At 50.3% G+C, this 27,941-nt stretch overlaps 3 protein-coding genes across 6 annotated transcripts; 2 read left to right on the forward strand and 1 right to left on the reverse strand.

Annotated features, from left to right (window-relative positions):
* Positions 1-799: 799 nt before the first annotated feature.
* LOC147245963 (sex comb on midleg-like protein 4) lies at positions 800-7,059 on the reverse strand. 4 transcript variants are annotated; one of them, XM_086183575.1, is made up of 8 exons: positions 6,853-7,059; positions 4,044-4,280; positions 3,400-3,529; positions 3,113-3,313; positions 2,825-2,986; positions 2,501-2,725; positions 2,272-2,417; positions 800-2,193 (listed from the first exon to the last, which is right to left on the reverse strand). In XM_086183575.1, exons 2-8 carry the CDS (start codon positions 4,272-4,274, stop codon positions 2,068-2,070), a joined length of 1,221 nt encoding a protein of 406 aa, XP_086039701.1. In that variant the 5' UTR covers positions 4,275-4,280; positions 6,853-7,059; the 3' UTR covers positions 800-2,067. The 4 variants fall into 4 exon arrangements, with proteins under 4 accessions (XP_086039701.1, XP_086039700.1, XP_086039702.1 ...); XM_086183574.1 differs by lacking the exon at positions 6,853-7,059 and adding an exon at positions 5,032-5,270; XM_086183576.1 differs by lacking the exon at positions 6,853-7,059 and adding an exon at positions 4,565-4,657.
* On the forward strand, positions 6,487-15,428 carry afg1la (AFG1 like ATPase a). Its single transcript, XM_086183578.1, has 13 exons — positions 6,487-6,645; positions 7,031-7,239; positions 7,545-7,596; positions 7,683-7,784; positions 10,881-11,011; positions 11,112-11,211; positions 12,031-12,089; positions 12,163-12,245; positions 12,327-12,397; positions 12,484-12,584; positions 13,161-13,301; positions 13,389-13,502; positions 14,202-15,428. Exons 1-13 carry the CDS (start codon positions 6,501-6,503, stop codon positions 14,337-14,339), a joined length of 1,446 nt encoding a protein of 481 aa, XP_086039704.1. The 5' UTR covers positions 6,487-6,500; the 3' UTR covers positions 14,340-15,428.
* A 311-nt stretch (positions 15,429-15,739) lies between these two features.
* foxo3a (forkhead box O3A) lies at positions 15,740-26,548 on the forward strand. Its single transcript, XM_086183570.1, has 2 exons — positions 15,740-17,105; positions 23,478-26,548. Exons 1-2 carry the CDS (start codon positions 16,557-16,559, stop codon positions 24,783-24,785), a joined length of 1,857 nt encoding a protein of 618 aa, XP_086039696.1. The 5' UTR covers positions 15,740-16,556; the 3' UTR covers positions 24,786-26,548.
* Positions 26,549-27,941: the final 1,393 nt, after the last annotated feature.

The raw sequence follows: 27,941 nt of genomic DNA on the forward strand, positions 1-27,941 counted from the left end.
GCCCCCGGCTCTTCAGTGCAGCTCAACTGGTCTTTTATCTGAAATCCTATCAGATCGAAGAGAGGAGGAGTCGCTGTGAACGTGACCCTCAACGTGACGGCGGCAGGAGGTGGCAGAGACAGGAGACAGGTTCTGTTGGTGTGACCCGGCACCACCGACCTTTGACCTCTGCAAGCGGTGACGAGCGGGTCCACAAACTGCCATGTCAGAACACGCCAGTGTTACAGTTCTGTAGAGCGAGGGAGTGGCGAAACCTGATCTTTGGGATTGGAGCCACACATTCGTATTCTGTCGCTGTGCAGAAATCAATGTTTGGTCCATCAGGCTTATTTCCTGTCACCACTAGGAGGCGCTGAGACTTAATTCAGCTGGTCCATGTGCAGTCCAGTTACTGCAGTTTCCTGTTCTATGGTCAGACAGCAAACATGGCCGCCGTTTCACCACAGTCACGCCGTTTAACCGAAGCTCTCAGCCTTCAGTGACCCATCACCGAGTTCTGAAGGTGGTTCTGAACGCATGTGAGATGATGAGGGGTGTCAGACGGGTCCAGTGAGCACCGTGTGGCTGCAGGTTCTGATTGCAACCCAGCAAAAGCAACACCGGATCCAACAAACGAGCTGTGAGGACGCAGCTCAGTAGGTTTAAGTAGAATCAGGAGGAAGACCGTCAAGTGTAAAAACTACACCACTTCCTGCTGCCACCAGGTGGCGCTGTGACTCATCTGCCCCAGCTCTTAACATGCAGCAGTCAGCCTTTACGGCAATGAAATGAAGGTCTGTGGCGCACACACATCTCTGATTACTTGATTTCTTAATTTAATACTCACATACAGTACAGTATACACATAAGATTTCCTTTACATCTCACAAACACAAAAGCAAACGGGTAAATACGAAGATAACTTTAGCACCAGCGCAGAGTACTGACCACTCAGCTTCCTCTAAAACTCTGATTTCAAAATAAAACACCTTAGCTCGATCTCACTAGGCATGGCTTACATGGAGGATCTTAACAGCAGCATTCACTTACAAAGGTTAATTGATTAAAAAAGGATGCATACTGTACACCAAAAGTGGCGTACGAAAGAATACTGTATTATAAACCCATGTGTGTAAGATTAAAGTGTTTGTGTGTGTTTCACACTGACGGTGCTAAAAACATAGAAACGTATGAATTTTCCCAAAAAATGACCTTGTGAGTATGAAGAGTCTGTGGAGACAGTCTTGCATATTGCAACATAAATATATCGTCACGTTCACAATGCTCTCACTGCATGTATACACACATGTACATGTATGAACAAGAGAGCTACCGTCTGGCTGTGTCTTCTTTAGGTTATACAGTGTTTGTATTAAATGTGAAGTCATAGAGGAATGACAATGGGAATGTTATTCCTTTGTTGCACAGTAATGTGAAAAAATAGTATCAAAATGATTCTTCAAATCTTTCAATCAAAAAGCAACGTCGTATTGATGCACTGGACTCAGTGCGGTTACAAACACGTTTCCAGCTCACACAGGTGTGACACAGGTCACCACGATCCGACCGGGGCGCTCCTGAAGGTGAGGGTCTGTGACCAAACCTGCGTGCAGCCGCAGATGTGCGGGAGGATCAGAACGCTGCCGAGTGGAACGGAGGCCGAGAAAAGTCAGAATGAGGCTTTTTAATCTCCTTAATCTGAGATAACGAGGCGATCATCTCATTCTCTCAAGATAACCACGCTGGTTGTCCCGTGATAGCGGGTGAGTTCTCCTCAGTCACTGATCGTCTTTAGAAAACGACTGTAATGAGAGTTTGAGACTAACGTTAACTCAGGAGGACGAATTGATTATCTCGTTACCTCAAGATAACGAGTTCGTGCTCTGGTCATTAGGACCAGGACCTTTCTTAGCTTCTGTTCCGCAGCGTTTTGACTGCTTTCACCGCGATGAAGTGTGTGAGATGGATTCCCTCCACGTCTGAAGGGCTCTAAGTTTACATCTGTGTGCCAGGAGTGGAGGAGAGAAGAGGGTGAAGTTGTGACCATCGTTAACGAGACGCGTCGGTGGACTCGAGCCTTCAGCCTCTTCAGAATTTAGTCTGCTTTAGTTTGTCGATGTGGTAGCACAGCTTCAGGGCTGGCCCCAGCTTCAGTCCGAGGTACTTCATGATCATGTCGCTCTTGAGCAGTAGCAGGGCGTTTCCATCGATCTCCTGGGAACAGAGAGGAAAGTGTGACCAGCCGCAGACGCCGGAGGTTCACTGAGCTCCCTCCACAGAGACGACACTCACATGTTTCCTGAAGACGTCTGCGTGAGGGCCGAGGGCCTGGGGGTCTGCATCCCTGATGAACCAGACCACATCTTCCACAGACCAGCTGGATGGGTCCTTATTGGGTGGAGCTTTGGACTCCTGGGACTCCGGAGCATTGTAACTTCCTGGAATAACAAAGAATCACTTGAACTCCTCAGAGAAACGAATATCAAGGCAACGAGGGTCTGGACGCGGGACGTCCCCTCACCCGTCCTGTTGCTCTCCGGGAACGTGTTGGGGCTGCTGGACGACTGCCTGCACATGCTCATCGAGGCCGAGCTATTGGAGAACTGCTGCGATGAACGGAACCCGTAGGAGGACTTTGGTGAATAAGAGGAGCTGATAGAGCTGAAAGCAGACTCCCCAGGGTCCACAGAGTAGCGTTTGCCATCCGACTGCTCTAAGTGGTAGTCCTCAGCCATGGACGTTTCAGCTAGGGACAAGACAGAGCCTGCAATCAGTAACACAACCCCTGCAGATCCAAAAGCAGCTGAAAGAATCAGTTAAGGTCAAGAGGCACATGTCTGGGTACCGTCTGACTGGTAGGAGCCACCACTGTGCTGGGTAATGGGCTGGTCGCTGAAGAGGTTCTCACAGTGCAGGCTGCGGCAGAGCTTCTTCAGGAAACGCAGCACGTAGTCGATGCTGTTCACCACAGGGAGGCTCAGAAGGTGCTGCTTCCCGTCAAACGTGGCTGTGACAGCAAAACAGGGAATCACATGCAACAACAGGACAGTTTGGTTTCAGTGGGTCTCCAGTGAGGCCACCAGACTTCTCCTCAGCAACGCTGCACCACCTCAGGTCTACCATTCCCTGATACCTGATATTTTCTCGCCGCCGTAGCCTTGCGTGAGCAGCGTGAAGACTGTTTTCTGCTGGAAGGCGCTGTCGATGCAGCCCTGGACGGCCTGCTGCAGCACCACGGAGGGTCTGTCGGGTCCGAAGTGGTCAGGGAGCTGCTGGATCTTCTTCCTGTCCAAGTTGGGACCTGTGTTGGCCTGTTTGTTGATGTAGATACAGACTGAAGGAAAAAGAAAGTTTCTTAAAACTGAAGAGTCTTTCAACCTTCAAAATGGTGGTGGTGGTGGGGGGCAGAGTCCATCCTACCTGTGAGCACCTGGGGTGTGGCAGAGTGGGGGATGGTGGCAGCATCCTGGGGAATGGAGCTCATATCAGGCTCGGGGGTGCTGCTCGGTGGAGAAATAGCCAGCGGTGTCATCACCATCCTGGGTTTGAGCTGCAGGAGGAAAACCAGGTTCTCTGCATTCCTGTTTTCAGGTCCATCATTTATTCATGCACACTAAATCATGCAGGGAGGGGGGGGGCAAAATAATATGAATACTGTATCCATCCATCCATCCTTTATACTGCTTATCTTAAATAAGGGTCATGGGGGTGGAGCCTATCTCAGCTGACATTGGGTGAGAGGCGGGGTTCACCCTGGATGGGTCACCAGTCCAGAGCAGTTAGGGGTTCAGTATCTTGCTCAAGGACACTTGGACATGGTCACCGGGGGAAGTGGGGATTGAACCGGCGACCCTTCGGTTACTAGACAGCAGCTCTACATGCATATTTTGTTGTATTGATTGACCCTTTTGATATTTGACATTTCTGCGTGGAGCAGCAGGTGTGGAGCTGCTGGCGTCCCACAGACTGAGGAGTATGGAGCCTGTGTGTCTGTGTACACATGCATTTTTAAACATGCTGCATTCACCCCCCCCCCCCCCCCCCCCCAACATCATCTGGCTGACCTTGAAGCCTGGCTTTCTCCCCCTCTTCTTTGGTACTTTGAGTGGCGGGAGCGATTCCGGGTACCGGTTGGGAAAATCCATCTTGGCGACATTGCGGAGCGGGGGTCTCCCTCTCTTTCTGCCCGGTATCTTCCCCGCCTGGCTGGGGAGGAAGGAGGGCGCCACCGCAGCTGATTGCATCTCACTGTTGTTGCCGTCTGATTTCTGTACAGTAGCTGCAGGTCCACTCATTTGGAGCTGGAGACAAAGGAGACACAAACAACCGCAGAGCTCAAGCGGCAGGAAACTTCAGCTCGACCCGCACCTGAATCCTCCCCCGCCAGCCAGCGGCGGCGTGCGGCGAGCACCAGCAGGCGAGATGACGCGGCGAGGCCGGCAACACTCGGCCGAGCACCGCAGCAGTCAAACACAAAAGGCGGCCATGCAGGACCTGAGGAGGAAACAGCACCTCCGTCCTGCACTGCTAGCACGTCAATAAACCTGAGAGAAGAAGAAGAGCGGGGGGGGGGGGGGGTACCTGCCTGCTAGCGCCACCCAGCCAAGCCCTTTTCCTCCTCAACCCCAAGAGCCTGAACGCAACTGGAGAGCAGAATCCCCGCACGGTTCAGAGAGCCATCTTCCTGTATCAGCCCCCAGCAGCCACCCCCCCCCCCCCCCGCGCTTCCTCGTCCCTCTTGCTTGCTGCTGCTGCTCTGCTCTGGCTGCAGACATCTCATCAGCCTAATGCATCCAGCAGCGGGGGGGGGGGGGGGGGGGGGGGGTGCGTTCACCTCGCCACGGCTACCCAGCGACGTACCGCGACATGACAGCTTCCACCCTTAATGTGAGGACGCCACGGAGAGGAGACGCCTCCCAGGGTGCATCGGGGTGACAGAACTGGAGTTTACACCTTCATTAAAAAACGAATCCCTCTTCTTTGAGGCGGATGAGTGTCGCGGACACAAAGGATGCGGCGTGTAAACAAACAAGGCGCCGGCGGCGGACTCACCATCCAGAGCTGCTGCGTCCCTGCGCTCCGGGCTCTCCTGGGTGACTGGAGCAGCTGAGCGCGGAGCTCAGCGCGAGGCGGATTCCACTGTAATACTGTGTGTGTGTGTGTGTGTGTGTGTGTGTGTGTGTGTGTGTGGTGTGTGTGTGTGGTGTGTGTGTGTGGTGTGTGTGTGTGTGGTGTGTGTGTGTGAGTGTGTGTGTGTGCGGGGCAGCAGGCAGCAGACAGAGAGCGAGTGACACAGTGTATGTATGAGTGCATGAGAGAGAGAGAGAGAGAGAGAGAAGGGTGGGGGTGGGGGTGTTCTCTCTGTTGTCATGGCAACAAGCCTGTAAGCCTTGTAGCAACCTCCCATGTTTTGTCTGCAACTCCAGCTCAGTGCTGTGGAGGTATAATTAGAGCGAGGGCAGAATTCCTGCTGCAAATTAGAATATTCATCAAAAGCCTGAAAGTATGAATAATATTTGCCTCGTCCTCTGCTCCTGCCTGAGCTCTCAGCCACAGGGGAACCTGCAGTATGATGTTTTTGTCCTGATGCTTCACCCACCGTGTCGCAATTGATGCTTTACGCGACAATTAACCTGCAAGACATCGGGATTTCTGTGTAACTGAAGAGAAACCCGTGGATCTAAAGGCAAGGCAGAGTCGTCCCATCACGAGGTGGAACTTGAGGTCTGACATCAGAACACTCATGATCGAACTAACAGGCCAAGCCTATGGGACGTGTTTGAAGCAGCGCTGCCCTCCTGGGTTTCCAGCATCTGCATCAGCTCTTATATCACTGTCATTTAGACACATTCGGGTTGTGGGTGTTGATTTAAATCGTAGTTTGAGGACATTAGAATGTTTGTACTGTGCCACCCAAAGACTGCAGCCGCAAAGCCAGGATATATCTCTCTATATAAATCTCCCTCTCTCTCTCTCTCTCTCTCCCTCTCTCTCTATACATATATATATATATATATATATATATATATATATATATATACATATTTTATTAATCCTTAATTCAGCAGGGTATCCCAAAACAGCGTAAACACTGCTTGTTATAATTCCATGATAAAACATCCAGTTTACAAAGACATACAGTGGAGAAAAGGTGCAAATCCTCCCATTGGAGAGGGTGGTTCCAGGTTTCTGGTCATTTCCTGTCCTCGTCTCATCCACTGTCTAATATTTTGGCTCTGCGCTGAAATAAGAGCTTAAAAGGGGGGGGGCAAATATGGGATTTATTACTTCTAATGGCTAACATTGTTCTGTATTTGTAATATATTCAAACCGATTCAGCACTAAAATGTAATTTTATGTATTGTGTTAAAGGCGTTGTTGGGATGAAGCTGTTTTATTTGCCTCGCAGATGAACACGAAGACATTGATAGGAGTGGGTGAAATGTCGCCCCCCGCTGGATGAAAGCGGGAGCTACATTTTGTGTGTGTCTTTCTTTTGCTTTGCTAATAAAGTTCCGTTGATGAAATTTGAAACCAAGATGGCGGCGTGGATACCGCTGTCTCTGAAGATGTCACCCTCAGCCTCTTGGGGCTGTAGGTTTCTTCTAGGAGAGAAACATTCCTCCAACAAGCTGCGGAAGTCCCTGGCGGACTTTTACCGGCGAGGTGAGACGTGGTTTCGGGGTTGTTTCGGAGGGAAATAGTTGGAGCGCGAGCGTATGGCGAGTGTTAACACCAGGGTCTCCGCCGAATTTGCTAACTTAGTCCCTAAAAGATGACCTGGCGTTAAATTACTGAGTACATCTGGAGGCCAGTGTCACTCTCCAAACCACTGGTTTGACTGTATTTCCGTCAGCTTGGTTTTAGACTCACCGGGTTCTATCCGTCCGGACCGCTGTCAGGCTCGCTGTCTCTCGCTAGCCTCCGGTCCTGCCGCCCAGCAGTTACGATATTAATGGGACTTTCGCATCAGTAAGCCGGTTTCCGTGCGGTTCCGGTGGGTCATCGAGGCCGCTTCAGTATCTGTACTGGCCGTGTTGCTGCTCTCCAGGCTACGCCGTGACAGTCCAGGAGGCGCCGGTGGAAGAGAACGGCAGCAGCGCCGCCCGGTTCAGCGGCCCTCTGGATCACTACACCGGGCTGATCAGAGACGGCTCACTGCGGGAGGATGAGCATCAAAGAGCGGTGCTGGAGAAACTGGAGCAGCTGCACAAGACCCTCGGAGGATACAGCAACATACCGACATCCATCTTCTCCAAGGTTGGTCCCACGCTGCCCCCTCACTCTCACCTTCATGCTGAACTCTGTCGTCATCTCCCCCACTGGCTCTCCCCCACTGGCTCTCACCAGAGGTGGAACACCATTGGCTTGACTACGTTCGTCCAGGTGTGAATTTGACACACAGGCCTCCAGAAACTTAAGGGATACTGAGTCTCTTGGTTAATTTGCTCTTTCGTTCTCTGGTCAATTCGGAGCCCTCTGTTTCCTCAAAGAGACTAAAATATTGCTTGTTGTGATGTCGTAGGTTTTCATCAATGACAGCTGGTCGTTTTTCTCTCCCTCAGTTTTTCACCAAACCTAAAGCTCCTCAAGGCTACTACATCTTCGGGGACGTCGGTAAGAGTAGCAGAATCCAAAGCCTCTAAATGACTTTTTCTTTTCCTTTCTTTTGTTAAACGTTCGGTTGATCTTCGCCATTTCAGGCACTGGAAAAACGATGGTGATGGACATGTTTTATTCATATGTTGAGACTGATAAGAAGAAGAGGGTTCACTTCCACGGTTTCATGTTGGATGTGCATAAACGTGAGTATGTCAAACACCCCTCAGCCTGTAGTGGACCCGGCGTGAGTGAGAACATGAGCGCAGGATTCACGAGCTCAGGCTGAGGCACCAGGCATCCACAAATCCACCAATCATCACTTGTGCCCTCGCCCATCTTTCCAGTAGCATCCAATCACAATGTAGGAATCCTTGATTGAACTGAGCGTTGGGCAGCGGGCGACGTCATTCAGTAACACGCATTTCAAAATGAGATCTTTTGTCATACAAGCCTTCGTTCATGTAGAACACGACCTCTCCACACTTCAGCTGGTTTAAAATGCGGCAGCAAGATTGTTTCTAAAATGCAACAGAGGATTCCTCTCAGCGCCCACTGTAGCATCACTGCATGCCTCTGTAACACCAGCTCACTCCACATGAGCCCGGGCCGGCCTGAGACCCCCCAGCAGACGGCTCGTCCTCAGTCAAGGCTGAAACCAGAGCAGACCGAGCTGTGAGAGTCAGGGGGCCGCCTCTGAGGAACCGGCTGCCGCGCTTTCCGTCACGTTTGACTCTGTTCATCCTCGTCAGGATGTTTGAGTCTGCAGTCACGCCTATTATCTCACCTGTGACTAGTGTTTGACATCATCTGTACATCAGGAGCTTGAACTGCCACCAGGACCAGCACTGTGCAGGAGAACGCCGTGGTCAGCGGCGGCCGGTGAGGAATATCCTGTGCGGGACTCTTTCGTACAGACTGGGTCCTGAGTCATTGTCAGTAACCATCCCAGGATGATGTAACACAAACAGCGGGATACTGGTGGGGATAGTCGGTACTTGTTTCGTCCCAGTCGTTCACAGGTGAGTCTTTTGTATTCAGAATCCATAGAGAGCTGACAGAACTCTGCACGACCTCAAGACTTCCATGTGAAACTGAACTGGAAAGCAACCAACCATTTTCAGTGAAAACTTCTGTTGGAAAGGCTGTCGCAGCAGCGCCCCCCTGTGGCGGAGGTGCATTGCTCCGATGTTGAGCCCATTAACTGGTGAAGGTACCATCAGTTAAAAGGCAGGAGGTTCACCACCACAACAGATACATAAAACCACACCTCATGAACTGTATCACGTGCTGTGTGTGCCGGAGTCCATCACTGCCATCACCGTCTGATTGCCTGCTCCACCACCAGAATCACCCTCCAGGCAGGAAGTTGGAATACTCTGATTGGCCAAATTTAGGTTGCTATGTGTGCATCTTGCCTCAGCAACAGGCCTGGATTGGCTGCTTGTCTCTGAATTAGATGAACGCCGGATTCCCACATGTCCCCTGAATATGCTCAGCTATATTTTGCATTTTAAACACATGCATACTTGAAACAGGTGATTATCAGGAATGCTGGCTGTTTTCTGTTGGTTTTTTTTTTTTAATCAAACACATTTTCCACCAGGGAGGGCAGCGTCCGAGTGCCCCCTATTGGCCAGCCACCACTGGTGCTGGTAGTAGTAGCAGCAGTAGCAGCAGCAGCAGTAGTAATAGTAATAGCAGCAGGAGCAGCAGCAGCAGTAGTAGTAGTAATAGTAGTAGCAGCAGCAGCAGCAGTCGTAGTAATAGTAGTAGCAGCAGCAGCAGTAGTAATAGTAGTAGCAGCAGCAGCAGCAGCAGCAGTAGTAGTAGTAGTAGTAGCAGCAGTAGTAATAGTAGTAGCAGCAGCAGCAGCAGCAGCAGCAGCAGCAGTAGTAGTAGTAGTAGTAGTAGTAGCAGCAGCAGCAGCAGTCGTAGTAATAGTAGTAGCAGCAGCAGCAGCAGCAGTAGTAGTAGTAGCAGCAGCAGCAGCAGTCGTAGTAATAGTAGTAGCAGCAGCAGCAGCAGCAGTAGTAGTAGCAGCAGCAGCAGCAGTCGTAGTAATAGTAGTAGCAGCAGCAGCAGCAGCAGTAGTAGTAGTAGCAGCAGCAGCAGCAGTCGTAGTAATAGTAGTAGCAGCAGCAGCAGCAGCAGTAGTAGTAGCAGCAGCAGCAGCAGCAGCAGTAGTAGTAGCAGCAGCAGCAGCAGTAGTAATAGTAGTAGTAGCAGCAGCAGCAGTCGTAGTAATAGTAGTAGCAGCAGCAGCAGCAGCAGTAGTAGTAGCAGCAGCAGCAGTAGTAATAGTAGTAGTAGCAGCAGCAGCAGTCGTAGTAATAGTAGTAGCAGCAGCAGCAGTCGTAGTAATAGTAGTAGCAGCAGCAGCAGCAGCAGTAGTAGTAGCAGCAGCAGCAGCAGTAGTAGTAGCAGCAGCAGCAGCAGTAGTAGTAGCAGCAGCAGCAGCAGTAGTAATAGTAGTAGTAGCAGCAGCAGCAGCAGCAGCAGTAGTAATAGTAGTAATAGTAGTAGCAGCAGCAGCAGCAGTAGTAGTAGTAATAGTAGTAGCAGCAGCAGCAGCAGTAGTAATAGTAGTAGTAGTAGTAGTAATAGTAGTAGCAGTAGTAATAGTAGTAGCAGTAGTAATAGTAGTAGCAGTAATGTACTCTGCTCTGAAACAACTGAAAGGAATTTGGATCAGGTGTGTGAAGGCCTCTTCACCATCTGCTCTGCGTGCGGTTGCTGGACCGAGTTGATGTTTCCTGGTTTAATCACATTATGTGTCGTCTTATTGCTGACTCAGCAGTCCTGTCACCCCCGAGTATCGTATCATTTATCAGTGTGAGCAGATGGTGGCGTCCAGCCTGGTATTTGGGTGGGCCTGCGTTCGCTCGTCTCTTCTCCTTCGCTCCTTTTCTCTTGATCATTATGAGGAAATCATGAGGTTCGGGTTTGATTGTCCAGATTTTCCAAATGTTGCAGCTTAAAGAAAAGCAACTTTTTTTTCAGATCCACGACATTTAAATGTCTTCTTCAGTTCAACCTCACTGTGAATATTCTAGAAATTTGTTTTCGTACCAGTAATATTTGCGTCAGTTAACAGCCTAATAAGTTCGAAGATTTTGGCTTTCCAGCATAAAACCCCAGTATCGTGCAACCCTCAGTTTTTCTGGTTACAGAAAATCTGATTCGAGCGGAGGCTTGACTCCATAATGGGTCGTTTCACTCCTAGTGAGGTGCGGAGTGGAGACGACCGAGCCGTAGCGGCTCCTATTTGACACTGACACGTCGTTCTGGTGGCTCCTCAGGGATTCACCGTCTGAAGCAGAGGATGCCAAAGAGGAAGGCTGGTAAAATGGCCAAGTCCTACGACCCCATCGCTCCAGTCGCTGAGGAGATCAGTGAGGAGGCGTGTCTTTTGTGCTTTGATGAGTTTCAGGTAACAACTTCTCCGTATTTCTACTTACCAGTGGGAGGATTTGAGCTGTCCACGTGTCCGGCCTCAGCCGAGGTGATTTCATGTCTAACTCACGTCTCAGGTTACTGACATCGCCGACGCCATGATTCTCAAGCAGCTTTTTGAGAACCTGTTTCTCAACGGCGTTGTAGTCGTGGCCACCTCTAATCGACCTCCTGAAGGTGAGTAGCTGGCGAGTTGTCCGAGCCGTGTTGTTCTTGTCACTTCCCTGCCGAAACCCTCACCACAGAACCCTGATATCCCACGTATCTGGACGGCCAAATGTCCCGATGAGGCCCTGAGAGGCAGGACGGCCCCTCTCCAAACGCCGGCTTGCTTCTACAGGACTGTCGATAGTGAGAACTTGTGCACAACAGCTCAGTCCATTCTTTCATTCCTGCACTTTTCTTCTTTTTCCGGTGGCTCGCAACAAATCAAAGCCCAAACAGCTTTGATTACTTGTGACTCAGGGACGTCTATTTTAGGAACAAAAGCGTCTGTCCCACACATGGTTCGAATCGTCTCCCGTGTAGCTGCTCACATGTGTTTGAGAGAAAAGGAAGTGTGGAGACCAGCCTGAGTCGTCGTGGACACCTGGCAGAGACTCTGGTGATGCCGCTACTCATCTGTGTGGCGTGTGGAGACAGAAGTAAACGATCCCCGACTCAGGACAGAAGCCTGTGGAGCGTCGACACTGCAGTGATCCGAAGCCTCAGACTGACTTGAGTTGTAAAATAAAATCAGCCTCCAGGTCTGCAGCGCGTGTCATCTGTGCTGCCAGACACTAAATAAGCTGTTCTCATGATGGCTGTGCTTTCCTCCCTGCTGTGTGACGCCTCGGCCTGTGCTGCAGCTCCGCACCGCGCTCACTGATGCGGACGCGCCACTTTAATGCTGGCTGACACACAAACAAACAGCCTGAGACGCCTGCACCCAAACTCACAGCTCAGTTGAACAGAACAGCCGCAGCAGATCTGAACCACCCTGTCTGTCTTCCTCAGACTTGTACAAGAACGGGCTGCAGAGAGTCAACTTCGTGCCTTTTATAGCCGTGCTGCAGGTAAGACCATGAACCGGGGATTTCAAAACGTCTGGTTTGGCTTTTTTATTAATAATTTGTCCCTCACATTCAGAGATATTGCCAAACTCTTCGCCTGGATTCTGGGATTGACTATCGCAAAAGAAACAGACCCTCTGCTGGAAAGCTGTACTTCCTGTAAGTAGTCAGTGTGACGCGGTCGGTCGGTGCAGCTCAGTGGCTTTTATAGAGAAGATGTTGACGCGTCTCTCGTGGCAGCGCCAGTGAGCCTGATGCTGAGGCGACGCTCGATAAGATGTTTGACGAACTGGCTTTCAAGCAGAATGACAGTAAGGGCTTCACACGCCAGTGTTTGACGTATGATCACATGATGGTGCTGTTCAAGGTCCGGTCATGACTGTACTTCTCCCAACAGTCACCCGACCAAGAGTTCTGAATGTCCACAACAGGAAGGTCCGTTTGAACAAAGCGTGCGGGACCATCGCTGACTGCACCTTCGAGGAGTTGTGTGACCGAGTGAGTAACTCGCATGTGAACCGTTCAGGTTTGTGTTGTTGGAACTGGAATTCTGCGAGCCGTCAGAGGAGTTCCACCTCAATAGAAATGAACATGGCGAATAAATGGGGGTCAAAGTGACGGCTGATTATTGGGGAGCTCCTTTAGAGCACTGGGGTGAGCTCAGTCACTGGAGGGCAATGATTGACATGCAGGGGGTAACGACCGGATGACGATCATCGACGCTTGAATGGGTTTTTACAGTATCAGATGGACCAGAACCAGAACACAGTGTCCAGGTCTGTTTGGATCCTGAGAGCGAGTTTGGCAGCGTTCTCATTTTAATGTTCTGGTGACACTGGATCCTCCGTTCTCAGTGTAAAACTACAAACCCAACAAAACAAGTCAGACAAGAAGAGACGTAAATAAAACAAACGAATCATCGTAGGCGAGCGGTGTGGCGAGCGGCGCGATCGAGTAATCTGTAACAACGGAGCCCATTGAAAACCTGTGCGTGCGAGTGAGTATTAACCAGTCGAGCGCCTGACTGTGGGCGATCATGTGACTGAAGGTGTTGACGCGTTGTGGGTGTTTCAGCCTTTAGGGGCCAGTGACTACCTGGAGATCTCCCGTCTGTTCGACACCGTCTTTATTCGCCACATTCCTCTGCTGACGCTGAACAAGAAGACCCAGGCCCGGCGTCTGATCACGCTGGTCGACGCCCTCTACGACCACAAGGTGCCCTGCTCTCACGCTGCACCTCCTCTTCATGCCACCGCTAAGCTGTTTGTTTGGGAGTTAAAGAATTAATCTGCTTGTGCTCAGGTTCGTGTGGTGATCCTGGCCGATTACCCTCTGGAGGATATTTTTGTTCATGAGGGGGATCACGGGCACGACGAGGGCCACATTGAGCTGATGGACGATCTGGGGCTGAAGAGGGTGAGCGTTCCGGTTCAAAGCGGGGCCGCTGTTGGGTGTTGGGTGTGTACGTGTAGGTAATGACCCTGCCGCTCCCGGCCAAGAGTTTACAAGTCAGCGGACCAGCCTGGAAGTCTGGTTCCCGACCTGCTGACCTCATCTATGTTTAATCCAGGAGCCACTTGAGCAGATTGGCGTGAACTGGGATTAATGCAGTCAATCCTTAGAGAGGAGCAGCGTCACCAGCAGCAGCTGACAGTGATGCTGCTGCCTCGAAGCAGCGCTGCACTCATCACAACCCAACTACGTGGTTGATTGGATGTTTCAGGTCAAAGGTCAACCTGATGGCAAATTCAAATTTTGTTGGCCAAAATTCTCGAATGACATCCTTGACTCGCTCCCGTTTGTCATCAGGTCAAGTAAAGGTTTCTTCTGTTCCCACAGTTTCTGTCTCCCTGAACGTCTCCATCCACCTGACAGGTGTGCGAGGGTGTGAACGCATTTCCTACGACACGAAAGTATCAAGCAGCGAGACACAAAACATTTCAGTAAGATAGACAATCCACAGGCTTGTAGGTGTGAGGCGTTCATTAAATCCCCACTCTGCCAAATCAAGCCTCTCTGAATCCTCCAACAAAGAGGAATGACTCCCTGAGACGCCCACGGCCAGCACGCCACGGCACCCTGAGTCACACCCTGTCATTTCTTGTTGTCAAACAGGAAGAAGCCAGTAATCTGTCCATCTTCAGCGGGGAAGAGGAAATGTTTGCTTTCCAGAGGACAGTCTCTCGGCTCACAGAGATGCAGACAGAAGAATACTGGCTGGACGGGGACAGGAGCACCAAACCTCAGGTGTAACATCTGGGAGGGACGGTGTTCCACAAAGTCCAGCAACTCTCCCTACTCCCTCCTGCCAGAACCAGGCCCGGCTGGACCCTGCTCCTGCTGATCCTACCCGCACAAACCCAGAGGGACTCCTGGACCGCCGCTCCCTCGCTGGTGTTGTACAGAACTTATTTATTGGAATCTTAAGGCCTTTTATCACTCGATGATGTTGCACTTTATAGATCATCTTAACATGAACTTTTTTCCGGGGGGGGGGGGGCTCAGTGGTCCAACTGTACTTTTACCTCCGGGGACGCGCCGGAGGACGTCTGATGAAGAAGGGACATTTGGAACGATGTCTGGAGATTCTTATTTTAATGCCTCTCAGTGAGTTTGACTGTAATAGGTTTGAATACAGCTGGTTGGTTCAGGGCTTACAAGCTGTGTGTGTGTGTGTGTGTGTGTGTGTGTGTGTGTGTGTGTGTGTGTGAGTGAGTGAGTGAGTGTTGTTGGTCTGATGATTCATGATTTTCACTTTGCATTCATCTCAACACTACACGTTGATATCAAACTACACTCAGCCGCTCCTCCACACCAGACTCTCTGTCCAGGTGCAGCTGAAGTTGCTGCTCGCTCACCTGCAGTTTGAGGTTGTATTTGCAGTTAAAGCTTCAAAAACACGTTGCAGGTATTTCCTAATAACTAAGATGAATTCAGATGTTTAATTCAGATCGCTGACTCTCTGTGTGAGGTCAACGACTTCATCGGGGTCACGGCAGTCGCTCTTACAGAGCCACGTTAGCGTCGTTGATGCTAAACAGGAATCAGAGCAGAGTAAATCATCCCTGCTGAGGAGGACGGAAACCTCACGCCGCCGCCCGCCGATTCCACCAGGACACCTCAAATCTGACCAGAGGAAACACTCAGTGTCTCAGTATCCATCGGTTCAGTTGAAACTCAGCTGGACTGATTTATAAATTTTGCTTCCTTGGAAAAAAAACCCCAATCAAAATGTTGTGATGATGCAACTGATTTGGTCACATGACATGAATCCACTGAATAAATTGAACGTTACCCACCCTTCTGTTGTTAAACTCAATGGCTTTTCACTGCCTTTCTTTTTACTCCTGGAATAAATTTATTAAATTAGGAAATATTTTCAAGGTTTTTTTTTTTAAGTAAAATAGCAAATTCCATGAAACCTAAATTGAAAATGACCAGGAAATCAGAAACAAAGAACTGGGAAATACTCTTGAATGACAAACCTGTCTGTCAGTATTAAAACTATATTTTCATGTTTCTCAAACATTTAAAATAAAATTGAGGAGGAGGCCCCCCGGAGGAACCCCGACCCCATTTTGAGAACCGTCGATGTGAACGCAACGGCGGCGGTAGGCCAGCGGACGGCGGTGACGTCACTGCTCGACGGTCATCTCCGCTGTCACTTTAATTCCAGCGCAGCGGCGCAGGGGGCAGGATCCGGCGGACTCGCAGCGTTTGCGGCAGGTTGAATGAGATGTTCCCGCAGGCTGGAAGCTGCTCGGAGAGCGAGGCGCCGGGGATGAGCTGCCGGAGCAGGTCGCTGCTCTCCAGCTGCTGAGAGGCCGGACGCCTCCGGCCGGCCGGCGAAGTTTCTCCAGCGTTCCTTTAAAAAAAAAAAAAAAAAAGCTGCGGGGCCTTGAGGCGCGGATCTCCGCCTTGATGGTGTCTGGAGGGCAGCGCGCTGCCCCCGGCGGCTCCCTGCGCGGGTGATAACGAGTTTAGGCGAGGAAACGGTCAAGATGGCAGCCGGGCGCTGAGTGACAACGCTGGCAGGAACGTAGGAACACGGGTTTCTGTGGCAGGCACGTCGCGGGGACGCGGGCGCTAGTGAAGGAACGCCGTTCGGGTTCAGCCGAGCCTCGGCGGACTCTCCTTCCTCCTCCTCCTCCTCCTCCTCTCCTTCCTCCTCCTATCCCTCTCCACGTTCGGTGAGGCTGCGGCGCGTGCTGGCCCGGGTCGCGGCGGAGCAGCAGGAACGGTAACGTTCAGTCAGCGGTGGTCAGGCCAATCAGCGCCGCGAGCCGCGGACAGACGCCCGGGAGGAGGACAGACGGACGGACACGTGCTGGGACGCGGCTGCAGCCTGCTGGACGGCTGCACGTCGAGCTCGTGGAGAAGCTGCACCTCGATCCCGCACGCGACATTGATGGAATGCGACCCGAGTGATTCTACAACCCTTTGTGCATCGAGCGAGGTACCGAGACGAACATGGCCGAGGCGCCGCGTAACGGCACCGAGCCTCCCTTAAACGTTGAGATAGACCCGGATTTCGAGCCTCAGAAGAGGCCACGGTCCTGCACTTGGCCCCTGCCCCGTCCGGAGTCTGGTGCGGGCAAACCGGGGACCAACGACGCTGACGTAATCCCCGAAGAGGAGGATGATGAGGGAGGCAGCGAGGGGAGCGGCGCGGCGCAGACCGCCAGCGGTGCTATCAAACCCCGGGACGCGAGCGGCGGCTTCGCCTCGCAGCCTGTGGAGGTCCGGCGGGGTCCCTGCAGGGAGGAGGCCGCCGACGGCTCTCCGTCCTCAGTGCAGACCCCCGCCGCGGCTCTGGGCGGCTCTGCCTCCCAGCAGCTGAGGAAGTCCTCCGCCCGCAGGAACGCCTGGGGCAACTACTCGTATGCGGACCTCATCACACAAGCCATCGAGAGCTCGGCCGAGAAGAGGCTGACCTTGTCCCAGATCTACGACTGGATGGTGAGGTCCGTGCCGTATTTCAAGGACAAAGGCGACAGCAACAGCTCTGCTGGCTGGAAGGTGAGCGGTGACACACGGGTGCTGTCATCACAACAAAGACCAGGCTGGTCACGTGACGCACACGCTGGGAGAAGGTGCTGTAGTGACGGTAGACGAGGAGCTCTGCAGCTCCTTGCCACACACCGACCCAGCAGAAGCAGCTGGGAAACGGAAGGCAGGTCTCGGTGTCAGACCTGCTGCTCGGCGCAGGGACAGCAGCCCCGCTTCTGTTTGATTTGAAGGATTAGTTCGGCCTGGAAAACCAATTCATCTGTCATGGAATCAAGTCTGATGAAAGCTTTGAGCTTTGCAGGATTTAGATGTGTGTGTGTGTGTGTGTGTGTGTGTGTGCGTTGGGGGGGGGTTGGAAAAACTCTGGAAATAGGTCTGTAATCCTGCACTGCTGTGCTTGTGGATGCAGGCAGATTCCAGGGAGTTTCTGTCTTGAAAACACGGCGATCAGCAGTGGCGGCCGTCCCTCTGCTGGGGGAGCACGGTGGCGCTGACCGCTGACAGCTGGGTCGTCCGGCCAGAATCAGACGTTTGGTTAATGCTTGAGGTCAGCAGCAGTCACTTCTCATCCGCGTCTGGATGTTCTGTCGGATGTTGGTGGCTACATGTCAGGCTTCCGGAAGAGCTGACATCAGCATTTTCCTTGGTGATGCTTTGTAGTGACACTCAGCTGCTCATCCGACCCAGGCTGAGGGATGGTCCGGGTTCCAGATGTCCTCATACCCAGGGTGGGTCAGGGGTTGTAGATGCGTCCGTGTCTCAGGTCCTCACGCCTGAATCCAGATTAGATTACAAGCTTGGTTCCGTCTCCAGCGTGAGGTCAGGTTCTGTCTGAGAGCGACTCGAGGGACCACCAGCCGCTGCCTCGGCCCTGATGTGCGCCACACTGTCTTTTCATGTGGAACAGGCACAAGAATCAATCAGCTGACTATAAATTATGTAGGTCAATGTGTAGCAGTGTGAGAGAAGCTCAGTGTTTCGCTGTGGATCCAGCTCCGGCTCCACTGGCAGAGCTCCAGCCGCCGCTCAGAGCGAGGCTGCAGCAGCGCTGGGGCTCAGTGGGGGAGGGGTTTGATGCTCTTTGTGATTTATCTGGTTGAAACTCCGTTTGGCTCCGGCTGGACGTACCTGGGCGGCTCGCAGACGACGGCACGCTTCACTACCAGCAGGTCTGGAAGCTCCCACACAGGCCAGTGCCCCGCTTCATTAGCTACACCTCCAGCTCCTCCCTGGATGAGGAGCACAGGTGTGATTGAATGTTTACCTGAGTACAGCCTCCAAGACGACCATTAGAGCAACTCAGCACCAGGCAAAGTGGGCGTGAAGACGACCCTCGTGGGGGGGCATCTGATGATGCCTCACCTGTGTCGCCGGCCACCTGGAACGTCTCCAGGTCCTGCTTTATAATGCAACACCCGCGTGTCAGGTGGTGCCGGGGACCCTGAGACGGGGGGCTGCTGTCTGTCCTCTCTGGCGCAGGTTAATTTTATGGGCGCTGCACCTGGGGTGGTTCTTATTTGACACGCTAGGTTGCTAACGGCGCTCGTCCATGTCAGGGCTCAGATCTGTCAGCTTGTTTAAGACCGTCTATGAAGGGAGATTTTTTGATGGCCTAGAACTCGTGGGATTGGTGGTCATCAGCGCCAGCCATCGCCATCGGTGACGGTCAGACACGGCAGCCTGCTGGCAACACCGGAGACCTCCAGAGAGAACCAGGCGTTCCTCGATCCAGGAACGTCTGGTCCTGCTTCTCCTTGCTGCTCATGCTTGGGTCCTCATTGAAGCTGATGCAGTGATGAATGGAACCCTGCACCCTGACATGTCAGAGTGTGTGTGTGTGTGTGTGTGTGTGTGTGTGTGTGTTCTGTAGAGGGAGGTGGAACCTGATAGTAACTCAGTTCAGCCATGAAGGAGGATTGATACTGCACTGTCCACTAGGTGGCACTAGAGATGACACGTCCCATATGTGATGTTACTGTACATCAGGTGAAGACAAGTGTCATTGCATTGTTACTTCCTGCAACCACCAGGTGGCGCTATGTCTTAAAGGTGCTGGGGGTCTCTTCACCGTACGTGATTGAATCGTGTAGAGAAGCAGGCATTACTGACTCAAAGCCTCGTGTTATGAATGTGGACGACTCCTGATGTCTTGTTCCCTCTGTCAGCCAATCAGGAGAGAGGATTCCACAAATGCTCCTTGCCAGGTGGGGGGCCTGGGAGACCCCCGCTCCTGACCAGCCCCTGTGTTGCGGTGCTGGCTGAGCTGTTCGATCACCTACTGCACCTTTAAATTCAGCCTGGCGAGGTCCTTAGACCCTCATCAAAGACCACGGGGGTCCACTTACTTCAGTTTCCTGTTCTATGGGCTATCAGCAAACGTGGTCGCGTCACCATGGTAACACCATTAAAAAGAAACTCTCGGTTTTTAAACCAAATTCTGAAGGTGGTTCTGACCAAATCTGAGATGATCTGGTCGACCCAGTAGGGGGACGACATACAAGTCTAATTAAAAAAAGGAGCTATTTCCTGTTTCCACCAGGTGGCGCTGTGACTCATCCGGCCTACAGTGTTTAAGGTTCTTCCATTTTTGTTGAAAGTCAAGTTGTAGTTTTTGTGTCATCCTGCTGACAGACGGACGCCACTGAAAGTATGACCTCTGTTGTGAAAGTACTGCATCTCTGAAGTATAACAGTGTCTGTTTACTTTGAGTTCTTTCCACGCAGTCAAGTAGCTTTTACACAAACGGCGTAGACGAGGTTCGGTTCAGGATCTACAGGCCGAGGAAGCAGCGGTTGAGCGAGACGTTAATCTGGCGTCTGTGGCGTCTGACCAAAACTGACCTCCAGTCATCAGAAAACACAAAGTGACAAAGTTCTTTAATTTGTCATTTGCTCACAGTGTCGGACGGCTGGAATCCACGTTTTCCAGATGAGAAACTTTTTCATCCTCCAACCACACGTGTCGCTTGTGTGGACCAACACAACTTGATCCATCAATCAATCCATCAATCAATCCATCAATCAATCCATCAATCAATCCATCAGTCAATCCATCAGTCAATCCATCAATCAATCCATCAATCAATCCATCAGTCAATCCATCAATCAATCCATCAATCAATCATTCAGATGGTTGGGCTTTATTTATACTGCACTTTTTATACAATTGCTTTGTAGCACAAAATGCACACAATTAAAGAACTTGGCAGCACCATCGTGGACGGACAGACGAAATCAGGCGGAGGAAAGACCAGAGGAAGGGTTTCAATACTTTCAGTGATACAATTATGACTCAGAGATAAATACATCTAAATACTTCTGATGAAGTTTTACTGGGCATGAATTAAACTGGAGCAGCCCGGTGGAGCAGTGGTCCTCCCTGTGGCCCCCCAGCAAGAAGGTTGTGGGTGGAGCCCCAGCTGCAGCACGGGGTCTTTCTGTGTGAGTCTCCATGTTCTCCCTGTTCCTGCTGGGTTCTCTCTGGTACTCCAGCTTCCTCCACAGTCCAAAGACATCAAGAGGGACCAGGTTAATCCAGACTCTAAATTGACCGTAGGCGTGGCTGGGAGAGCCAATGGTTGTCTGTCTCTATGTGTTGGCCCTGCCATGGACTGGTGACCTGTCCAGGGGGAAGGCTGCTGGGATAGGCTCCACCCCCACCACCCTCAACAGGAGAAGAGAGGGAACATGGAGGGAGGGATGGAATTAAACTGAGGGAAAACTGCATAATGAGTTAAGTAAGCGAGTGCAAAAAGTGGAATGAATTAAATGAAAATGTAAATTAAATGTATAAATGGAATGATTGGAGGATCAAGCCGAAAGAGGGCGGAGCCTATGACAGGCCAATTAACATCAGTTCCTTTCCACTCAGTGTTACAGAAAAGTGATGAGCGAGATGGGAGGGGGAAGGAGTGATGACTTCCCATGAGGCCGGTGATCTTTCTTGCAACGTGCGCGTCATCAGGTCCTGTGAAAAGACCAAAACCACCGATAGCTTGTATCCGTCCACAGTAGGAAATAGTCCGTAGAAAATACACGAGTATACACCACTATCACGTTACCTGAAGTACAATCACGCGACCAGGAAGAGACTCTGCACTCATACATTTGTACTCTATGAATTATTTTTACTGCATGAATTAATAGAAAAGCATCAACGTATCAGTAGGTATTAATTAGATCTCATGAATTCATGAATCCTTTCGTGACAAAAGCCATTAAGCTTAGCGGCTCGTTAATGAAGCAGAAAGGAGCGAGGTAGCCGATGTCAGAGGTGGCGCGTCGCGCGAGCTTTGTTGTTGCTGTTTATTGTTTATCGATTAAGATAAGACGAGGCCACAACAACATTCCGCTACACAACGCCAAAAGAAGAAAGTAACCTCAATAAAAAAGGAACAAAACGGGAAGAAATAGAAAGATCACGAGGGAAAAGTAGAGCAGCTGCAACATGCATGGAATTCCAATCAGACAGCAGCACAGAATTAATTCCTACTGCTGGCCATTTTGCTACCATCCAGCCGGCGCAGGTTCCATCCACACATCCACTCTTGGCTTCAATCACCAATCCGTCCTCGATTCGTCCAAAAATAAATGTTCTACAAGTCACAGAATTCGTCTGAAAACCCCAATTCTTTATCACACAACATTTTGTTCCTCTAATTACCTTAAGAGTTTAATCAGACAAAACTAGTGTCAGGATGATTGGTGCATCTCTGCTAGCACGCCTTTGGTCTGACGGTACGTGGAGGCCCCCGGTCCTGGCCCGGCTCTGAATGTGTGGCCGCAGTGTCCTGTCGTCAGCATACATTGTCAAGTTGGCTTGTGGCTGATGAAAGTGTTTGCTCGTCGATCTGAGCCTTTAATTGGCTTTGAGCGAGGCTTTGAGGGAGTTGTAGGTCAGCTGGTCAATGCTTTTCCTCGGCGATGATTCTGGCCGGTACGCGTTGGCGAACTCCGTCATCACAAAGCCTTAGAGCAAATTCCTCCCCAGCTGCCTTTGCAGGATCCACATCCTCAAGTCCACTGACAGCTTTGTCTGGCTGTAGCTTGAATGAATTGGGTTTGCTTGGTGTTTGATTAGATTAATCCTCCAAGAGATGGATTTTAAACAGGAGCCCCCTTTTACTGAAGTAAATTCAAGCTTAAGAGAATTACGCTGGAGCCGCTCCCAGTGAGTTTGGCCTTTGGGCTGCAGAGATCACTGCAGACTTTCTCTCTGGGTTACTGCAGTGTGATTAGTGTGGGCCGGCCACGCAGGCTCCAGCTGTTTAATTTGGTACATGGTACATCTCCAGAGAAATCCTGGCGGAAATGGGTTGCAGGGTGAGGTGCAACGAGGAGGCTTTTTTCTCTGTATGTCAGATGGCTTCACATTTCTTGGCCGTAGAGGTTCAGGTTCATCGTGTTGCGCAGCAGCCGCCGCCTCCGCTGGTGGCAGGGGCTGAAATGCAGTGTCCATTTGTTTTAGAACTGTGCTATCGTAACAAATGCATCAGGCGTGGACAGCAGGTGTGCAGGGTGCAATGCAGTGGCTAATGGCTAGCATTGCCACCCGCAGTGGGGGAAGGCGTCATTCTCTTAGTTTCTTCTTCTTTTGCTTTGACTGTAATTTCTGTCATGAGTATCTGAGCTCACCTCCTAGCAGCAGCACAAGCTACTGGGAGTTTCCCGTCCAGTCCAAATGTGCCATGAAGTTGGAAATGTTATTTGCTAATGCTAACATAAGATCCTGCATTGTGGTCCTTTTATATATTGAAACCCTTTCCATCTTTTAAGCAGAGTGTTTTTGGTGATCCTCAATTAAATGAACAAACAAATAAGTGCATAGATATGAACATAAATCCACTCACACATTTTACTGTCAACAGGCAAAAAAAGGGTGTCAGAGTCATAGAAACAGAGCTCCATCCGTATCATACCGGGTACTTCAATATCCCCCCCTCATTATCATACGTCACTTCAATGAACATCGCAACAAGCTTGCATTTCTGGGGTCGTACCAACCTTTGCATCACAAATAAGCCGTAAAAATTCCTCATTCTTCGACCAGCAGGATCCTGTATCTTTCCACCAGTCTTCATCCTAATCTGTCCATTAGTTGTGGTGGTTTTCTGCCAGCAAACACAGACGTTCATATAAGTGAGGCTATAAACTCTGACTAGAACCGGGTTCCTGCTCTGATATGACATCCCTGACATGACGAGTCCAACAGTCCGACTGGTTCTACATCAATCTCTTTGTGTTCGTAAGCTGCAACTAACAACTATTTTCATTTCTGATTTGTATCAATGGTTTTCTGGATTAATCTGAACTGCTGTTCCCTTTCAACTTCAAATATATTTTTCTTCTACGCTGTTAAATGTGTTCTCTTTTTTTATTGCAGAATTCCATCCGACACAATTTGTCCCTCCACAGTCGTTTTGTGAAAGTCCAGAATGAAGGAACGGGAAAAAGCTCCTGGTGGATGGTCAACCCAGAGGGTGGGAAAGGGGGAAAGGCTCCCCGACGACGGGCTGTATCGATGGATAACAGCAAGTATATCAAGGGAGCCAGAGGCCGGGCCACCAAGAAGAAGGCCTCGCTGCAGGCCGCCCAAGACGGGAGCTCAGAGAGCTCCTCCAGCCTCTCGAAGTGGACCGGGAGTCCCACCTCCCGCAGCAGTGACGAGCTGGATGCCTGGACAGACTTCCGCTCCCGGACCAATTCGAACGCTAGCACCTTGAGTGGTCGTCTGTCACCCATCCTGGCCAACCTGGAGCTGGACGAGGTGCCTGTCGATGACTCGCCTCTCTCCCCGATGCTGTACTCCAGCCCCAGCAGCATGTCGCCGTCCACGGGGCCCACAGGTCTCTCCGACCTGGCAGGCACCATGAACCTCAACGATGGGCTCTCTGACAATTTGATGGACGACCTTTTAGACAATATCAGCCTGACAGCATCCCAGCAGCCTCCTCCTGGAGAGGAAGACAATGGCGCCAACGGTCAGGGCAGCTCAGTGTTTACCTTCAGCTGCTCGGGAAGCAGTCTGGGCAGCTCCTCAGGCAGCTACGGGCCTAACCCTCTTTTTAGCCCGCCGTCCATCACTAGCTTGCGGCAGTCGCCCATGCAGACCATCCAGGAGAACAAGCAGACAACCTTCTCTTGCATCTCACACTTCAGTAACCACCAGACCCTGCAGGATCTGCTTAGCCTGGACTCCCACAGCCACAGCAACGTCCTGCTCACCCAGTCCGACCCGTTGATGTCACAGGCCAGTACTGCCATAGCCCTGCAGAACTCTCGCCGCAATGCCATACTGCTGCGCAAAGACCACATGTTGGTGAACCACACAGGTCAGGCCCCAAGCTCTTCAGTGCCTGGTTGGCAAGCTGGCTTGTCAACCTCTGACAACGGAGGCCTGGGGCTGGACGCCAAGCAGCCGCACCTGAAGTCTCCCAGCAAGAACACCTCTATGCAGCTCAGCTCTGGTTTACCCGGCCAGGACCGCTTTCCGGCCGACCTGGATCTCGATGTTTTCAACGGCAGTCTTGAGTGTGACATGGACTCCATCATTCGCAATGAACTGATGGACGCTGATTGCCTGGACCTCAGCTTCGACTCCCGTCTCTCCTCCGCCCAGAACGCCAACAGAAATTCAGGAAGCTTCTCCAGCTCTAAACAGACCTCCCCTCAGAGCTGGGTCCCAAGCTGAGAAGCTCCAACGGAGCTCGGCATGAGTTGCAGATAAAAGTGGAATTCATTGTCCCGCATTGTGCAAGTAGAGGGAAAACGTATGTAAAAGTGTATTTATGTAGTATTATTTTTCCATTCTTTTTATTGTGAGGGTTTATGTTCAGTACTGTACTTTAAGTGTCCGAGAAACACAACGGTGTCTTTGCAGTGCAGAAAAAAGTCTTTAAAAAGATCAACGTCTGGGCAGTGAACAACACTCGGGACCGGAGCGGAACTAAGGGACATTTTGTTAAAAAGCATCAACTCGTGTTAGCCTCAGGGAATCACTCATATCACGAAGTGATACATGAAGATAAATTATCTTTCCACCCTGCTTTCTCTCCTCTTTCACGCCCTTTCATACCTAAACCAACATTTTTGCCAAACCAGCTGTCGGCCTGTTGTAGGTGACAGCCTGTTTACAGAAAAACGCTGCAGAGAATGTTGCATTACGACGTTCCGTGGAGGATACTTGACAAGCTTCTTTTTTTAACGTTTCTTTGAGAGACTTGGTGAACTAAAAACAATGAAAAGCTTTTTTTCCCCGTGGATGCACCGACTCACGCACCAAATATCAATCTGTACAGGAAATGTTATCAAGATGTGAACTGATCATTGTGTGGTTTTTGTATGTAATGTTTTATTTTTATTTAGCGAAATTTTACCCTGTGATTTTAGTGACTTTGTGAACTCTGTTTCTTCTGAAGGTGCATTACTGACATCTCCATAAATATGATGTTTCTGCTGCAGTTCCCTTTTCACCAACCCCTCCTCCTCCTCCTCCTCCTCCTCCTCTTCTTCCACTTAACTGCAATATTGGCAGTACTGCAAAGTTTAGGGCAATTAAGGACAGTGTTTAGCAAGCAACATGATTTAGTGCAAGATAACCATTTATACTAGTACATAGGAGGATTATTTGGAATAAAACAACCACATTTGCAGAGTCCACAGCACTTGACTACCATATTTTGGTGTTTGTTAATTTGAAGTTGAGTTCTCGGTGCTACAAATAAGGAGATATGGGGGAGTGGCTGCCGACGGAGCAGCATCAGCAGCCACCCTTTGCTATCAGCACTACAGCAGGTGCTGGACCCAATAGTGTTTCCAACCCTGTCAGACGATGTTGTGTTAGTATCTTAAGAGCCATGTTTGCCATTTACTAAGAAAGCAACCACAGTATTTTAATTAAATATTGCCAAAATATTTCTGCATTTAAATAAGTGGAAATAAGAGGATATACAGTGTATAGACAGTAGGAGCCAGTGCTATAAGGGCAAAAACAAACGACATCAGCACAGTTTTTGTAGGAACACCAGGATTTATAGGATTTCATCTCTAAGAGGACATGATGGATTCATTGATTTCCCTTTGAAACACTTCATTTTTTTCTTTCTGTTTTTTGCTTTGCCACAAGTTCGACTGAAACGACACATCATGTTGAATTTGTTTTCTTGAGAAAAATTGGAAAACCCATTCGCTCATGTAAGTTTTAAAAAAATGGATTCTGCACAATGGTGCTTCCAAATGCTTTTATAGCTTCAAGAAAGTGATTTAACCTTGAAAGGATAGAAAATGACTTGAAGCTGTGTGTCTGTGTTATCTTCAGCGCTCCAACACTCACTGCCAGTCTCCATACTTCCTTCCTACTGCTCCTACAAAAACACGTCTTCAAGTTGCCAGTTGTGATTCCAGTTTCTCTTGGTTGTATCAGAGATGGTGCATGTAAATAAAGCTTAAAGAACCACTGGAGCTGCAGTCTTTTATGTGCCTCTTTTCATTTCTGTCCCCAGAGAAGCTGCACGGTTGCAGGCTTGACTCTGTGGAGACGATTAACCATTGGACAGTTGCATGGTGAGCTAAGAACCAATCATCTGCTGTATCCAAGAGGAACGGACCGCGGGAGATGAAGGTGCGCTCTGAAAGTCCCTCCTGTCTACTGTACTTCACTTTTCCTCGACCCTGATGGAAATGCCACGAGGTCAAAAAAAGGGCGAGCAGGAGGATTCGTGAGGAGTCCAGAAAAGGCGGCGGCGGTACTGATAGAACCGGACCAGGCGTCCACCGAGTGACGTCATGGAGCGATGGCGCATGTTCCTGACGTATCTGCTTCATCACGCGGTTCATATAATACACATATGGTATTTTATCTACTCAACGCGCTTCTTATTTACTTCTTGCTGTAAAATAGAACTTCATTCCCAAAGTTGATCAGGAAATAAAAGCTGACCGTCACAAACAGGAAAGGAAATGATGTCACGGATAAACTTCGCTCACACGCCTCCTGCCCGCTCACAAGAACACGTCAATCTTATTACGTCAGAAATGACTGACATATTGATAATTGACGGGTCTACAAATCTACCGTGAGGTCATATCATTTCATCATCACCACTTGGTTGCCGTGGGAACGCCTCTCTAGTCACCTTACAGCAGCAGCATTTTGCTCACAGTTCACCTGAGCGTTGAACACCATGAATGTTAAATAACAAAGCTTGTAGTATAGTATAGTATAGTATAGTAAAGTATAGTATAGTACAGTAAAGTATAGTATAGTAAAGTAAAGTATAGTATGGTATAGTATAGTATAGTAAAGTATAGTATAGTACAGTAAAGTATAGTACAGTAAAGTATAGTACAGTAAAGTATAGTATAGTACAGTAAAGTATAGTATAGTACATCTGTATAAGGGGCGGCCCGTGGAGCAGTGGTCCTCCCTGTGGCCCCCCATCAAGAAGGTTGTGGGTGGAGCCCCGGCTGCAGCACGGAGTCTTTCTGGGTGAGTTTCCATGTTCTCCCTGTTCCTGCTGGGTTCTCTCTGGTACTCCAGCTTCCTCCACAGTCCAAAGACATCAAGAGGGACCAGGTTAATCCAGACTCTAAATTGACCGTAGGCGTGGCTGGGAGAGCCAATGGTTGTCTGTCTCTATGTGTTGGCCCTGCCATGGACTGGTGACCCGTCCAGGGGGAAGGCTGCTGGGATAGGCTCCACCCACACCACGACCCTTAATTTAGGAATAGGCGGAAGACAATGGACGGATGGATGGATGTGTGGCAAGGTGAGCGGTGGGGAACAGTTGCCAACAACGCCACCTGGGGGCTTTCACCCCAGGATATAAACAAAATTTCAAAAATGACC

This window comes from Aulostomus chinensis, chromosome 17, assembly GCF_037954235.1.
Source record: "Aulostomus chinensis isolate RoL2024-O1b breed Wild chromosome 17, RoL_Achi_v1.0, whole genome shotgun sequence".
In the NCBI taxonomy this organism is placed as follows: Eukaryota; Metazoa; Chordata; class Actinopteri; order Syngnathiformes; family Aulostomidae; genus Aulostomus; species Aulostomus chinensis.

Excerpts from the sequence above, each read along its gene's own strand:
- LOC147245963 (XM_086183574.1), bottom strand. Across the intron at positions 3,530-4,043 it reads GGAGAAAGCCAGGCTTCAAG|CTCAAACCCAGGATGGTGAT; the intron begins GTCAGCCAGATG and ends TTCCTCCTGCAG. Across the intron at positions 2,726-2,824 it reads TGGCTCCTACCAGTCAGACG|CTGAAACGTCCATGGCTGAG; the intron begins GTACCCAGACAT and ends TCTTGTCCCTAG.
- afg1la (XM_086183578.1), top strand. The coding sequence starts at position 6,501 with ATGAAATTTGAAACCAAGATGGCGGCGTGGATACCGCTGTCTCTGAAG. Across the intron at positions 6,646-7,030 it reads GGCGGACTTTTACCGGCGAG|GCTACGCCGTGACAGTCCAG; the intron begins GTGAGACGTGGT and ends GCTGCTCTCCAG. Across the intron at positions 12,246-12,326 it reads GCTGGAAAGCTGTACTTCCT|CGCCAGTGAGCCTGATGCTG; the intron begins GTAAGTAGTCAG and ends CTCTCGTGGCAG.
- foxo3a (XM_086183570.1), top strand. The coding sequence starts at position 16,557 with ATGGCCGAGGCGCCGCGTAACGGCACCGAGCCTCCCTTAAACGTTGAG. Across the intron at positions 17,106-23,477 it reads ACAGCTCTGCTGGCTGGAAG|AATTCCATCCGACACAATTT; the intron begins GTGAGCGGTGAC and ends TTTTTATTGCAG.